At 37.0% G+C, this 17,136-nt stretch overlaps 2 protein-coding genes across 9 annotated transcripts in view; one reads left to right on the forward strand and one right to left on the reverse strand.

Annotated features, from left to right (window-relative positions):
• Positions 1–17,136, forward strand: part of LOC139969995 (uncharacterized) — a 958,452-nt gene that overhangs the window by 310,997 nt on the left and 630,319 nt on the right. The window lies entirely within an intron of this gene.
• Positions 1–17,136, reverse strand: part of LOC139969970 (uncharacterized) — a 395,025-nt gene that overhangs the window by 36,741 nt on the left and 341,148 nt on the right. The window contains exon 11 of one of the 3 annotated variants that reach the window (XM_071975447.1): positions 6,490–7,541. The exons of the other annotated variants lie outside the window; for them this stretch is intronic. Coding sequence (XP_071831548.1) covers positions 7,470–7,541 — 72 coding nt within the window. The 3' untranslated portion in view covers positions 6,490–7,469. Of the gene's footprint in view, positions 1–6,489; positions 7,542–17,136 lie in introns of those variants that run through there. 3 annotated transcript variants of the gene reach the window in all.

Here is a 17,136-nt window from a genome sequence, read left to right on the forward strand (position 1 = left end):
TGGGCTCGAGACATGCTGTAAATGGTTTTGTTGCAACTCGATGTCCGCACCTGTTTTATACTGTATCATTGTACTTAACATTGATTTAAACACTTTTCTTGGCAAGCTGCCAACAAGAAATGGCCCTACCAGTGTATTTTGCTAGTATTGCGTCAAAGAAGTTATGGCGTGTAGACTAAACGCTAAACGGTCACCGTAGCACAACCTTTGTAGCCTGGGCTTTACACTCGATCTCAAGCTATAAATGTAATCGAGAATAGGAATAAGCCTATCTGTTTTTAGTAGTTATCAAAGCAACATGTATATCTTTTCAAATTTCATGTTATAAATGTATAATACAGAGTTCAGCAACATTAGTAGTGAACGTATTTATGGAAAGTTTTGGTGTGCTTTTACGAAAGTTCGGTTTATCGATTAGGCTTTGTAGGTCTAGAACATCCGACCTTTGTTACTCGATCAATACATGTTGGCTCAACATGTATTCATCTCACCTGGTAGGCCTGCGCATAACTATTTGAAGAAAAGTATTTTTGTACATCCCCTTATGATCAGCTGTAAGAGTATGTGGTACATTATGATTCTTAAGCAGCTTTTATCATGCATTTCTTACAATAACGGGAAATTAATGGTAACCCAAACTGCGATGATCGCGGAACACTATACAAGTGTATCACGATAATCACGTCATATCTTTCGTTCACTATTATTGTTTGTTTTATTCTTGTGTTTCGGACCATAGTCTGAATGACGTGAAACGAAAACTTTGCAGTATGTCCTATCAAGTTTCGACATAATACTTGCGTCGCAACAAATGCCAAGCAGTGCGAATACCTGATCGTCCGACCACATACTTCGCTTAGTCTCATTCGACATGTTGTACAGGAAAATATTGTTAATAATAATAATTACCTTTGCCCATTATCTGGAAGTCTTCAAGAAAGCAGTTGAAACTTACAGTCTCCAGGTTGCTACGCAATTAACTCCGACGCTTTCCGTGATTCATTTTGAACGATACACATCCCCGATTTCCGTTACTCAAAATTTTACACGTGGTGACCAAATTTTTAAACTGCCGTAACTCGGCGAAATGTTATTCGATTTGACTGAAACTTTCGTTGCTATCTTAAAACATAATCATAATGCAGATTCCGAAAGATTTTCATAATCGGTTCAGTAGTTTTTGAGATATTAAGAGACTAAAAATCGTTACTCCCAAAAACCTTGCTTAAAAAAAGCTGTATCCCGATATGTTGGGTACTTCTGTCAATCATTTTTCTGGCTTGTATATGTAAATGAAGGTCTATTCAATCTACTTGAGAAAGTTCAGCCCCTTTCCCTATTTAGTTTGAATATTATTCATATTTGAAATCTTGCTCCGTTTCGGATTGGTGCTGGCATCTGGAACTAGAAAAACGACATGACGTCATATGTAAATTTTGACCCCATATGTAAATATGTGACACAGCCTCATTTGCGAATCTGGGACAACAAAGAAACTTTCCACCGCAAGTCTGTTCATGGACCGAAAATGTTGAAAATGAAGCGTTTACTCCGCAATATCTTCGCTTAATTGAAGGTAAGTGACATCTAAATACATTAACTACAATGTCGGAGGTAATTTTGACGTACAATGTTATGATTTTGTTGCCGAATTCAGCAACAAAAGACTCGGAAACTGAGCTGGCAGTTGCGCGAAAATTATGTGTTGCACTGCAGTATAGGCTACGCAATGATAATGTCAGTGAAAGTAGCGTTACCCTAGTCCGTAGTACGCCTACACCATTGAACTTTACGAAGTCTACTGAGTGATAAAAATTGAACATTTATCGTATTGTTTATTGAAGGGAAACATATTCAGTCTTATTTTTGGTAGGGTTTGATTGGATTCGCTAGGGTGTGATTGAATTTGGGTCAGGTGTGGTTTAACTTTCTCTTCAGCCTGGGCGTCTTCGGAGAAACATATCTCAATATATTTCAGTAGGAACTTAAAACTGTTTACTGTTCAATCTTCATGAATATTATAGACCTAAGGCCCATTAGGCATTTACTTATGAGATGGGACTAAGTTATAACTGGTTAAACCCAATCAATGCCTAATTCAGATTTTCTGAAAGCCCCATTACTTTTTCTCTCTTACACTATAAATATCAGCTTTTCTTTTTGACAAAAAAGTGGCCCCATATCTAAAAATGCAGTTTTTAACTAAACAAGCCGGTTACAGCGATGTTTAAAAATTCACTGTTCCTGCACAAATCAAGCATTAATTCCCTAAAAAAGAGGGTGAGTGCTGCTTCGATCGATTGTATTATAATCCTGTAACAAAAGAAATTTAAGAATTACAATTTTTCCACTAAAGATGTAATTTTAAGGTATAGGATAGAAGTTTTTTTCCTGTTTAGAGTTTTCTTAGTTTTTTATATTAACAAATTATTCTTAATTCATGTAATTATTATTCAAGTTTCAATTTAGCTCTGGAAGTATGTGTCAAACACTCAAAATTTCATGGCATGCATGTAACATGTAATGCGTACATATCAATATGCTGATTTTTGTTTTTTTGTGAATTTGGTTAATTATTAGTGATAAACCTTTGTTAATTCTTAATCTTCTTCAGGCTATCTTTTGAAAGTTTTTTTCAAATGCTGTAGCAAAAATTCCCCCTGCTAAAATCATTACTTCTAACTCAAAAAAGTGAAATACTGTATAATTTTGTGTAAATGGCATACCAAAATTATATAAATTGGCCAGGAATAAAAAATCACTATTTGAGTACTGTATTTTGTGGAATAGCAGGAATCACGGATAGCTGTATTTGTGTCATGTGTTGAATTGTGTTCGCTTTCCAGTTATTAGAAAAAGACAATTGTTATAGAAGAATTTCTTTTCTCCCCACAGCAAACTGTATCATGCAGCATTCCAGACAGAATTACAAAGGAGCAAAAAAACCTTGAACAAATATGACTTTCACAAGAATGTAAAAGTGCAAGTTTGTATGTAGCATGTATTGGGTAAGCGAGACACCACATTTCTGATTGCTCCAGATGACTTTGCTGCAAATTAATATTAGCGTGCCGTGTTGTTAGTCTGTGGTGGACTTGCATCCCATCCTGCATTCTGATCTGCTTTCTTCAAGGAAACTGCGAGTCGTGAGGATAAGCACTGGACTCTTCAAACTTTATGGAAATTCAGCAGGATTGAATCTACAAGAACATTATTTCTAGTTGCAAGTTGCTCAACACCTAAACGGAGACTGGATGTTGTAATATTCGTCACGAAATACAATTAAGAATAAAAGTGATTTATTTTCCCTAAAATGCAGTGCAGAATCAAATATTAAGATGTTTCAGGGTTTTTAACTAGGCTGTAGTCTCATATCTTCACACAAACATTTTGATGACCATTTTTGATTGAACTGCTTTGTTGTCTGTTATTTCATTAATATTTTGTGAATTTTGGGGAGGGCCCAGGAAACTTGATGGATAGGTCGTTTTGAGTACAGTAACTTGCAACTAGCGTTTTCCTTTGTTTTGACAATGCATGTGTATACAACTTTATGGGTTTTATTACGTGCAAGTATTTTTATTCATAAAAGAAACATTTATCTTTGTCGTTAATTGTTAAGTATACAGCACAGGTACAAAGAAAGAGCACAACAGTTGAAAGGAAAGATTTATGAAAGAAGCAGACAATATATGAAAGAAAAGAGGTTATTTTACATTTTAGTCTTATCTCTTTTTATATTAAATCTATTTATATTAGGATAAAAAATCAATGGTGGATCCAGAAGGGGGTGGAGGGGCGACCACCCCCCCTGCAGCTCGTGAATTTGTTTTATTTTAAGCCAAATTTTGTGAAATCATCATGTGGCATGCACCCTTGGCCGTCGTCGATAAGGAGGTGGACTGGCCCCTTGTCAACCATTTTAATGTAGTGACCTTTCTTCCCCTTTAGAATATTGGTTTCCAAAAATTAGGATTTTTTTTTGAAAATCTGGTGGGGGGGGGGTGCGTCAATGAAATAGTTAATAGAATTGTGTCGTCTATGGTGAAACTGCAGACAAAGTTTTTCCCTGGTAAGCATTTTGGAATTGTTAGGATTTGGATGGCATGTTGCCCCCCCCCCCCCCCAATGTGGCACTGGTCACCATGTGCACAAATATTCATCTATAAGACTAGAAGTTACTAACAAATGCCTCTCTACACCAGTGCTGTTATCCTCTTCACAAAGTGGGCAGCCTTAATGAAGTGGAGAGGGGGTTGGGGATCATAAATTTTCTCCACAAATAAGGGGAACAGTATTTTTCCAAACATGCCAGCTGGAAAGTGAATGGAATTGGTCCCACCCTATCACAAGAATTTTTAACGTGCTGTACAACCACCCTGCTACCCCCGAAAAAGTTTGTGTTTCCGTTTATTATGATATTATCCCCCCCCCCCCCCCCATGAGACAAGCCTGCTTCATGATCCCCTATCAACAAAAACCAAGCTCTGCCATAAAAACCACCCAATTATGAATAAGATGCGACATGGACCAGTATCACCAACTGCGGCCCACAACAACCTTATTTTAAAGCAGGGGTGGTGCCATGATTTCTTCATGGGGTATGACTCTCAGACAGGGGGCTAAATTGCACAAAATTTGTATTAGTGTTAACATTTTTTTATACCTTCCCCCTTAAATATTTCAAAAAATATCTCCAACGGGGGCTAGAACTCTCCAACGGAGCAGGGGGTGAGGGCCTAACCCCATGCTGGCACCACCCTTGTCTCCGAGTTCTTGTATCAGCGTAGGATGATGATTGGGGGTGGGCCGAGATCGATTTTCCCAAAAAGTTCCATATATGTAAAGATAAAAATCCAAATTATTGGGGCTACACCTTCCTGAGTACTTGGCACCACCCAGACAGAATGGGCAAATATTTCGCTAGAATGTTACAATAATCATGTATTCACTCCAACTGTGTCAGTGTTGTTTACTTGTTTAGGGACCACTTTAGTACAAAATGTCAAAGTCCGGTAGTCATTTATACGTTGCAGATTTTATTCAGTCAGCATTTGTGCTAAGAAAAATGTAAACGTGTAAAAACGAACCATAAATCTTCCCAAACAATATTTTTAATAATTAAATTTAATCACAATCGTTACACAAATTCCATTTTGGTAGGTTTTGATTCCCATGATTAGTATAATACATCAACCCCGTACGAGATTACGTCATTTCGCGGAACCGATATAGCCCGGTGCATTTTTTCACAGTTCATTTACCCTTAGTGATAGAAGAAACTGTATCGTGTTCGTTTGCGTTATACTTTCTTTCCGAGACTTACGTATTTTGTAGTTGATACATATGTTCAACTTGTGCAGAATGGAAAATTTTTAGAAAGGTTTGAAAAGATACTTTTGGGAACGATTTTAAGTACCGTTTTGTTAAGTTTGTGTCGATTTTCATTTGGACATCACACGTGAGTTTCTTACAGAGATTTCACCTACTACGAGTTGCCAATTCTCGTGATATTTACGTGAGTGAAAGTTGAATGTGTTCTTAAGTCGTCTTTATCGTAACTTCCAATATTATTAATTAATTAATCCACAATCCACAAAACAAAATGGGTTGTAATTCGTATCAAATTTCACTGGGGCTATGCAAGCCTACGTTGCCGTTGCGCACTATTACATAACCCAATTAACTCACGGTTAGTAACGGCCGTATAATGACCTAGCAACCTGGAGACTGCTTAATACTGCATGTATGCAGATATATGCGGGCAGCTACACTGTGTACTCAGAGACACTTATTTACCTTGGCCTGTTCATATATTCCTGTGATACAAAATTGACCTTTAATCATCAAAATTGACCTTTAATCAGTCACATTTAACACGTCTTCCTTGCCACTTTGAGAAATTATATCTTGCGATCCTTATACTCCACCATACAAACCTTCGTATGATTTTGAATACTCCATAAACATTGCTTAATAGAACTACCGTACAACGTTTGCCCGCTTAAATTCGGTTTACTTATGCACTAATGTTGCTATCGGATGGGTTGACCCTGTTCGCTAGCTTCAAGTAATTTCAGTTTATATTAGGGACGTAGCCAGGGGGGGAGGGGGGCAGTGGGGGCAACTGCTCTCCCTTTCAGGGTCGAAAGAAAACTGTTTTTTATGGCATGGTATTTTGTCATTGCTCTTTTGATCATGAATACTCGTCAGCTCCTTTAACTCTATTATAATCGTAGTAACATCCAGGCCTACTGACTCAGATACTGGGTTTGTCAAATGCAAGTAGCTAAATTTAGCCTATAGCCTATTACCAGCCTACAGTTGGCCACTGCGTAATAAAATACATATAGCCTAAATAACCGCACTCGATGAAGAGTCACGAACCGTATGCACAACGACGACGACAACGTGCGTTCTCATCCTTTATGATGCGTCATAAGTTGTTGCACGAACAGCATGTTATGAAGCTCAGCTACCAATCGTAAGTGAGTGATACGCGCTTCCTATAAATAATTATTACACTGCTAAATATGAAAGTTAATATTGTCCATCAGTTAAGTTCGTCAAATGTATTAAAGTCCAGACATTGGACAATAAACAAGAACCATCCTACTGGAAAAATTGTAAAAGAGCATTTTATGTGGGTCTTTCTGATATACTATTTAAAAGAACATGTAAAAGAATAATTCAAACCGGAAACAAAATTGCTGGAAATATGATATCGTATGATCATGATGAAACTGGCAAAACTTTGCACCAGATTGCATATAATGACCTTCAATGGTTCAAAAATTGCTCACCCCCCCCCCCCCCACCAAGTCAATCGCAAAATGTGCTCCCCTCTCCCATGCAAATTCCTGGCTGCATCGCTGGTACATATATTGGCTCTATGGTAAACAATTTTCTCAATGCTTTGACGAAGATGATAGGCAGATTGTCCATGTGAGTGTTAAATAGCCCCGCCTCCTCCAAAGTAATAATATTAAGCGAGCTAGGAAAAAGCAATGTATTTTGTTTTGGTAATTAACTATGTCGTCGAATATAATTTGTTAAAAAAAATCCCCTTTGTTACATTAACATAGCTTTTGTAGTTAGTAGTCTATATAGCCTTGAAGCAGATAACTTATTAGTTTCTTACTTGCTTAACCAGAGTGATTAGAGAGTTTGTGAAGTGAGGGCCAGTGGTTACACATGTATCGTAAAAACAAAAGTGCAGTCGCCAAAGATCGGGTGTCTGACTGAAAATTACTGTATCGTTGACGAGTAGCGGGGGAGGGGGGGGAAGGCAGCAGTCGTAATTTTTTGGCTTCAAAACCCATTCAGTTGGAATTTCAGCCACTACACCCCCCCCCCCCAATCAACAGGCCTTAGTTACGTCCCTGTGTGTACTACTCAGCTGTGCCTTACGAAATTCCTTCAATCTCACTGCATCGGTCTTACACAGTTTATCTTAGCATGAGACAAGCTTAAAAGAAAATATTCGATTTTCTTACTTCTTCATCTGTATCATCTTCCGATGAACTATATTCGCCGTAACCCTGCAAGAAAGAGAAACAAATAATCATACAAAACTTAATAAAACAAAGTTAATCCTAAGTGCGCTATATCTATCTGCCTGTTATTCCTGTTCGCAGATTTCCGAATAGTTACTTTTCACCCTACAGCTGTCCTCTGGTCAGATTGAAAACGCTGTAAAACACGGAATATTTTGATATTTAAAATTTATTAAGAGGAGCACGATTTGTGACGATGTTATTTTAACAAGATGCAAACATGTTTACGGTTTATACTCGAGAGTATAAACATTTTATTTTCGTGTTTTCCGTTTTTTTCTTTATCACCCTTAGCCAGTCCTCCATGTACATCGAAATCACTGAAAACACAGAAACTAATATATTTATTTGAAGGAGCATTAACAATAACTATAACGCACTTCCCACATTCTACAGTTACAAACAATTGCACGTTAGGAACAAATTCATGTACTGCTAATTTCGGTTTCCGTAAAAATTGGAAAGAACCAGATAAGTAAACTTGCAGACATGCGCTAACGTCTCCAATAACGTCAAGGATATTTAACTTACGTTATAGTAATCTCAAATTGATGGGAATTTAAACTCTAAAAAGGGCCTCCTTATTGTTAAGTTGGTTGTAATTTTACTAGTCATGGTAGTTACTAATGTTGTTGCTGCAAATGAATTATAAAAAAAATGTATATTACATCAATGGTTACGTCTGGTTGAAAAATCAAATATGTGACCAGAAAATTAAAGTCAGCTAGCAGGCTAGTGGCAGAACCTGTTTACCCTAAACTGCACTTGAAAATTATGCTGATGTGTATGTTGTATATATGCTTGGGTGAAGGACGGAGATTCCACATTTTCATTAACAGGCAGGTAGCGAAAATGATGGTAAAGAGATGGAATAACGAGAAGTTTGACGTAGGTTTGCTAACAACGTGATATCAAGATAGTTGAAACTGTCACACATTGTAGAAAATAAGAACTCGAAGCAGGTTTGGTGTCACGTGTTGTAAATTATTTGACAGATATTCATTTAATTGTTCATTTTCCGCTCCATAGTTTTGAATTAAGAATGAACATGAATCATATACGGTCCCCATGCACGGGAGTCGCATAGTTAATAAAAAAAATAAACGATTAAAGATGTGCATGTGTATGTATATGATGATTTCTCTATTCTGAAAGGACTGAATGAATGTTTCATGAAACACGAAATACCTACTTTTTTTCTTACTATATTGTTAGTTTCTCTGTATAGTATCAGTATAGCGAATCCTAATTAACAACGATGGCAATACGGGTGAAAATGGCCACTGTATATGACAATAGTTAAACTTTTTTGACGGTTTAATCGCGTTTAATAGACTTCCATTGGGGGGGGGGGGGGGTGGAATATACATCTTCATCCAACTTTCGATAACCAATTTTGGATAATTTAGTACGACGAATCCTCCCTCCCTCTGTCTAAACACATTGGAAACACAAGCTGCTATTTTTCTGCTTTCCAAGAGAAATACTTCATCACGTCAACTCATCCATCTTCTACATGCATGGTGACTATACAAACCCAGTATTCGTTATTACCTATACCTATCTTTATCTTAGCCGTACGTGTAAGCTGACTAAACATGGCTCAATAATTTAGATATAACAGGGTTTGAAAACAGCTGTTATGATAATTATGTTAATAGAAGACATAATTCGATACTAAACGTCCATTAGAATATTGTTTGTTAGCTGCACCAGTCAGTAGTCATTACATATTATGACACAAATTTAAATAAACAGAAAGAAAAAATAACCTTCTGATTTGGTGTTACATGCGCCATCTGTTTGTAAATGTGTTTAGGCAACATGTTTAAGATTAATGATTACATTAAATAGTTCAAACTGAAGTATTATGTAATTAAAAATAAATAGAATGATGCCTTCTATCTTATTTTGACTAGTATTATATTTGCTAGTTAAATATTTAAAGAATTGACCGATTACATGATTAAACACTAACAGTATCAGGTTGTGCTGGAAATCAATCCATTTTTAGGCAACAATCTTTTCTAAACTACTTGTATTTCTAGCCGCTCTGAACTGACACGTCAGAATTGATTTAAGAATATTGCCCAATTATTGTGTTTATTCTTTTGACATTTTGTTGTTAATGTTGAGGAGTCACCTCAGGTCAACGTAGGTTCATCTTTATTAAATACCTACGCCGTTGCTATCATGTCAGTTTAGTCTAAAAGGACCCTCATTGCAACTTACCTGATGCACATGATCCCTCAGATATTAAAACATTTATTTTTTATATTGTTTCTAGTTTCCTTATATTTGGTATAACAACAGCTTGGTATTCTCACATTCCACAGGGAATGGTTTCTACTCCAAAATCATTTTATGTCATTTTATGTCACAATGGACCCTCCTGTATCACAATGAATAATAATGATGCTATAACCCAACCGATACCATCACAACCCAGTAAATCATCTTGCTCCTAGACTCACTGACATTGCAACAGAGCCTATCAGTTTATCCCTTCGATTTCAATATTTAATTTGTTCCTGTTTGACGGTTATGTGATGACGCTTACATGCAAACTTTGTTGCATCGTTTCCAAATTTCTGTGAGAAGCTTAGCTCCTCCTTAACCATCCCCAACCCCTCCCCGACCCCAGAGAATGATTCTAATGACTTTATAGTATCAAAGAATACCGGAGTAGAGATTTATGTGAGATTTGAGTATAGACTTCTACGGCTGGCATTTTCTGTTTATAGAGAAAATTGTTACACCTGCTTTTTCCTTTTACAGTCAACCTTGCCTGGACAGCTGAAATTTAAAAAGTTAAATTTCAATTTCGTGTGTGACTTTAAAAAACCATAACATCGGAATAACCTTGTAGTATTAAAGGTCTATTCGTTTCTTTGTTGAGCATTTCTTTGACAGTGTGTGCGTAAGGAAGATTATTAAGGCCGCATCTACACTTGTCATTGAGAACAGTGCTATAATCATTACGTGATATAAACTTGTAACTGGCCTATCTAAATTCCCTGTTCCAGTTCGATACACGACAATTATAAATCTTTCCCCTGATGAGAAACAAAGTCTCATACTCTTTTGTCTTATTTCTTTGTTCAACATTAATCAATACCTCTTTTTGTCTGTTATTAAAATTACCGTTACTAATTAACATTAACATGAATCTATGTCTCTCTTACCTCTTCTCCTGGTCTCTTATATATATATATATATATATATATATATATATATATATATATATATATATATATATATATATATATATATATATAAGTTACAATGATATATCTTTACAAATATCACAGTAAACTATTCCTTGCAGGTAAACGCACATCTGTATTGAACACACTAAAGTCAATAAAGAAGACGGACTCGTCAATGTAAAATGCACGGACTTACTAATGAATATAAACATCAGCGTTATAGGGAAGACATAGTTAGTTTTAAACCCGTCATCAACACTGAGTGACGTCATCAAAACTGATTGACGTCATCAAACACTGAGTGACGTCATCATGATGAACTTCTCATGAGAAGGGAAAATATGGCATCATTCAAAGATAGACTCCAGTACATCGTGGTTGGATCGACGTAATGGCAAAACTAAAGCAAAAATATTGGTTAGCCCACAAATCATCATATTAGTCCCCCCCCCCCCTACACCCCTCGTTTTCGTCTTAGATGGTCTGTTTCTATCGTATTGTTGATCGTGTAGAGATTTCCATGAACGTTTGGAAAATTCAGTTGTATGATGAACACATAAAATAAGAGACACAAGGGGAGAATTAAATAGACTAGTCTAGATCTGTTAGATTGAAAAAAATCATGCAATATAATAAACCCTGCACATATTGCTTTCTTTCTAAATTTACCCTGGGAGTGTGTATGTTTCATTGGAAGTTTATACAGGCGCAGATAATCAGTTCTACAATAGTTGACTCTCTCTGTTCAACATTTAGACCAGGAAGCGACGGTCTTTAAATTAAAGAATATTTAGAGTGGGTTTATGTAACCGATAATCCCTGTGAGTCTATTAGTATCGCGTGAGCCGTTATTGCTATGTCTATAGCTGGACTTGGTTTGGGTTGCTCATATACTCTACAGATCTCTGTTCGAACTCGAGAGTACCATACTCGAACCAAGTAGTCCCGGACTCGGCTCGGAATAAGGAATAATTGGACTCAACTACATCAGAGTGTTTCTTATACTATAAGAAACTCTCCTCCCACTCGGGCCCAAGCTCCTTCGAGATACTATTTATTTTAAATTAGATTTAGCCGTTATTCAAAAGACGAAAGGAATAATATAAATATTTTAAAACCATTATTAGTTCAGATTCACCGTTGACTTTATTTGTATCATAATGCTGCTGCTTATTCATAGTACTGTACATACAGAGGGTGGAACACAACGACGTTTCTTGAATATAAAATAAAAACCTTCAAATTATTTTTTCGTTAAACATTTAAGCAGTTCACCTCTCCTTTAGTTTTCCTAGTATGTTTAAGTACATCAAGTTGATGAAACCTACCTAAAATAATCCATTTGTTAGTTTCAAGTTAAACCCAGATACTTCCTTTGATATATAAGCCTGCCACATATTCATATCAGTCACGTATATATATATATATATATATATATATATATATATATATATATATATATATATATATATATATATATATATATATATATATATATATATATATATATATATATATATATATATATATATATATACATTAATATAAATAAATAATGAAATATAATCAATATGGATCCCTCAAATCCTAATACAACTCAAAATACTAGAACTGAGTCACATTTAATAATTGTTGTATTGCTGCGTGCAGTGACGTCAGACGTAAATATTATAGAGATGAAAATTATCCATCGATATTTTTACCAACGAAACATTTTTGACTGAGACGGTGTGGAAGAGAGACACTGGAAGCACGGTAGATTCATTTCGCTTTATATGTTTTAATCTGTCTGAATATTCTCTATCTTAAAATTAAGAATATATCATTGATTCACAAGACAATAACTTCTATAAGGAGAGCACATATGAGTTTACATGCAGAGAAAGAAGGACAACAATAATTAAGAAATATGACGAAAGTGCTGGAGTACGAGCGTAGAAGGGAGACTTAATTTATTTTCATTTATTTGTACCAACCTCGTCACAAGGTTTCTAACGAATATTGTGTATTGTACGTTATATATACATCCTGCAGAAATAACTCCTCGTCGTTAGACAATTGCAAATTTATCTTAAAATATAATTGTCGTTACTTCAGTATGGGGACGTAAACTCCCCCCCCCCCCCTTTCCAATTAGAATCTCTAAGGAAGTTTTTTTCATCTTTTGATATATTATTTAAAAATAACGAATCAAACCAGAGAAAGTGTGCCATTACAATAAGTAGGCAATACGTAGAGTTTTATAACCAATTGTCTTTAATTGGGTTCAAGTTTACTGAATTAGAATAACGTCCTAAAGTGCAATATGTGATTAAATGAATTACCATTTCATTAATGCGCACACATCTATCTAAACATTTAGAGCTGTACAAGGTTTCGTTTCGTGTTAAATTAATGATATAATACAACAACGGATATGGCTGCTTTAGGAACACATGAATATGGTTCCAAATTAGATGAAAGGGCGCTGAAAGAGAGGAGTAGGGACAGTGTATAGTAAAATATGGAAATTGGTTTTCTAGCACCAACAGAAAGTTGAAAACATTACAAAGCTTAGGTACATGATAAATGGTGATAAAACTTCTTAATATCCTCACATGGGTTTCTAACGTATACTGTGAGCCTGACAGTAAGCAGACACTTGACAGCATGAACGATTGCACCCATTTCAAGAATGTCGGTGCAATGAAGATCATATCCTAGATTAACGCTCTGTCCTACCGTGACCTGTATTACATACTTATGTCACATACCTCACTGATCTGTAACAGTTTAAAACAAATCTAATAAAACAATATATATTTTATATCAATATCTTAAAGTTAGAATAATCACCAAGACTAGTTTGAAGTCTCTATAGCTATGCATACTGTAGCACTTTCATCCATGTAACCAAACATGTCTTAGTCCGGAGCGACTGCAACGGAATACCTATAGCAATATAGACTATATGACTATGTGCTGTCTGTTATACCAGACAGTCGTACCAGATCTGTAAATCAGCTGAGTCTGTACTGAAGACAAATCCCTCTATGACATCGTCAAAGGTGATGTTTCAGATATAGCATTAATTATACCATTTTTGTCGCGAGGGATAATTCTTACATAAATAATGGTGTATCAAAAAAACAAATCCGATTAAAAATCCCCATAATTATAATCTGCAACATTTACATCTCTTCCGTTAACTGATTATTCCTTTGAGCGTTTAGATTGGACAATTCCTATTGATTGAGAAGACATGAACTATTCGTATGGAACACCCACTGTATCCTGCACTTACGGTATTTCTCAGACATAACGATGGTCCGACCATGGTCCGACCATGGTACGATTTGCGTCTGACCGCTCTCTACTATGGTCTGACGATCGTCCGACCATCGTCCACTAAAGATGGTAATTAGCATCATTAGCCCCGAATTAACAATGGTGCGACTATTGTTAGCAGGAATAACCATGCGTGTGACAGCAATAGCGTTGTCCGACTACGCATTTTAGCATAAACACTGACCTCGGCCTGAAATCCCCGATTTCAATCCCTTGACATAGCGACGCGTGCCTAGATACATACGATGTAAACAAAACCAACCTGCACTGCATGCTGTACACTAATACATGTACTGTACACAGGCGCGTATCCAGGATTTTCTAACCCGGGGGGCGCGAATTACTATCTAAGCGGAGCGCCACCATCGGTTGGCGCGGAGCGTACAAGAAAATGTTCTGGTTTTGATACCCCCCAGATCACCGGAAATGACACTTCTCGGGCTTGAAAATGACCAACCAAATGTACACTTTTGCCTGAGAACCAAGTATTTCTCAATTTTTTTTTCCATCCATAACCTTTTTGAAGATTGTCACCAGTCACACATCATGTTCGACCGCATTGCATATCCTATGGATCATTGCTTTTGTAGGCGATTCTACGTCGCGGCCCACAATATCCGTAAGCCCCACTTTTGAAGGTTCTAAGCCCACTATTTGTTGAGAATTTGAAAATTCACATTCTCGTGAATAAACTCACTTGAAAACATACCCATAATGTTGCACAAAATTTCATCTATGGACAACCAATATAGAAAAACCTCCTTCAACCCCTAACAGTCCGGTAAAAATTGCACGAGTAGAAGGAAGTGTGATGAAGAATGTTGGTCAGATATTTTCGAAAATTCAGACACAGTTAATTTATTGGTGTACAAATATGAAAACTTCTTAAAACGGCTATTATAAAACTTGGTTGAAGGAAATGAAAAAATAGCAGATATTTCCGAAACCGAACACTACACACATAGGCGTAGGAGGCGCGGGGGGGGGGGGGAGCTGAAACCCGTAATTTGCCATTACTAATGTTAAAGAGAGTTTTGACATAATTGGACCTCAATGCTTTTTCTCTATCTACATAAGACATTTCGTTGTTTACATTAGCATCCCGCGGTATACTGCGCAACTTTGACGGACCGCACGGTATACGATGGCATGCGATGTAATAACCGATGCTTGCATATTTGACATTGACAGTAGCATGTTGAACGCGCGCTTTGCGCGCGAAATTTTTTGGTTATTTTTTTTCGGGCAAGTCGGACAGTTTTGAAGCTGTTCATCCTGGAACGCTATTTTGATATAATGTGATATCTGCTGTTTGCTTTACTAATTCGAACAGGCGCGTAGCGAGGAATTTGCCAAGGGAGGGGCGAAGCCTGTATAGGCAAATTATCTAAGCGTAGCGCCACCATAAGTTGGCGCGAAGCGTACAAGCAAATTTTGGCCGAAAATGCCTCCCAAATCGCTGGAAATTACACTTTCCAGGACTTGTAAGTTGCATCTAAGCACTTTCTATTTTGAAATTACGAGCAATATCATAACAAAAAATATGCATAAGGGGGGGGGGGCGGTCGCCCCTTCACGAAATGCGTCATGTTCCCGGTCGACACGGTCGAGTTCGAGACCAGCCACAGTTGGTTTCATAGCACATTTCTACAATTGTTTAAGGCGTATATACACACACACGCGTTATGATAGACCATATATAGTATATATATAGATCATGAGTGAGAGAGGAAAAATTCGAAACGTCAAAAATGGAGTTGTCGGTGTAAGGGGTAGGGTAAGGCACACGCCCTTTCCGAAATCCTTGATCCGTCACTGGCTACCCTGTGTATATAATAGGGATCAGCGCTGTAATGATGTCCCTGTTCCTCTTTCTCTTCCCGGTGTCTTGTCGTTTTTCTTCTACTCCCTCCTTTTCTCCTTTTTCTCTCTTTCTTCTTTTTCTTTTCCCTTCCTTCCTCTCCTCCTCCTCTTTTTTCCCCTCTTTTTTTCCTTTTTTCTTCTCCTTTTTTTCTCTCCTCTTTTTCTTACCCGGGGGGCGCGCGCCCCCAACGCCCCCCTGGATACGCGCCTGCCCCCACCCAAATCCCTTCCCCATTCTGGAACCACTTCTTAATATTGGTCAGAACTTTTGTCGAGATGACAGGATTGCTTATTAGTAGCTTGTGTCTATGCTTTGACTCAATAAAAAGGACCAGCTTTCTCTCCACTAAAAATATTTCTTCGAAGGATATCAGTCATTGATGACGGTTACCCAGTTTTCTTCACACCTCACTTGAGCTTCGGCCTATCCTGTTCAGTCCTATATGTACTGTATATATTCAAAATACTCCACTATATATGATCTAACTCAATGGAGATACATATGATTTAACAGAAAAGTTGTGTAAATTAAGCATTGATTATTCGCAAACCATTTCCCAAATTTTAGACAGGAAAATTGCAGACTTACTGTAGTCCTAATCTAGTCGCGCAATACACTCACGTATAGTACCGATTCAAACTATTGCTGCTGTCATGTTTGAGTATATTCATTTAAGACTTGTGATTTTAGTGTATCCATTGCACGAAGGAATTCCGATTTCAATAGAACGACTCACGAATCTTGCAATGTAGCGTATGTATCATAAGTAAGGTCAACATGTGATCCAAGCATTAAAGGTAAACTTAGGGCGTTTAGAAGGCAACCCGGTAAGTAGACTTAACTAGGTGTCACAGGACAATCAGCAACAACATTTTATCTGTTCAGCTTAAGCATCATGTTCAGTGACATCAATGAACTCATTCATGTTTTGACATTTAAGACCCATGGACCTTATCATTCCTCTGATTCAGTGTTTGTCTTCCAACTGTCTATCAAGTGATGGTCATTATTGATGATGACGTTCAGAGCAATCTGATTAAATGAAAACTCCGTATTTGCAAACCTTTTCGGGAAAAACAGTCGCGCCCTGGCCCCGCAATGCAACTTTTCAGACTATTTGGAAATTCAATAAACAGCGGGTGATTACTGGAATTACTCGTCATGTCAAAACATACTTTTC

The sequence above is a fragment of the Apostichopus japonicus genome, chromosome 7 (genome assembly GCF_037975245.1).
Source record: "Apostichopus japonicus isolate 1M-3 chromosome 7, ASM3797524v1, whole genome shotgun sequence".
NCBI lineage: Eukaryota > Metazoa > Echinodermata > Holothuroidea > Aspidochirotida > Stichopodidae > Apostichopus > Apostichopus japonicus.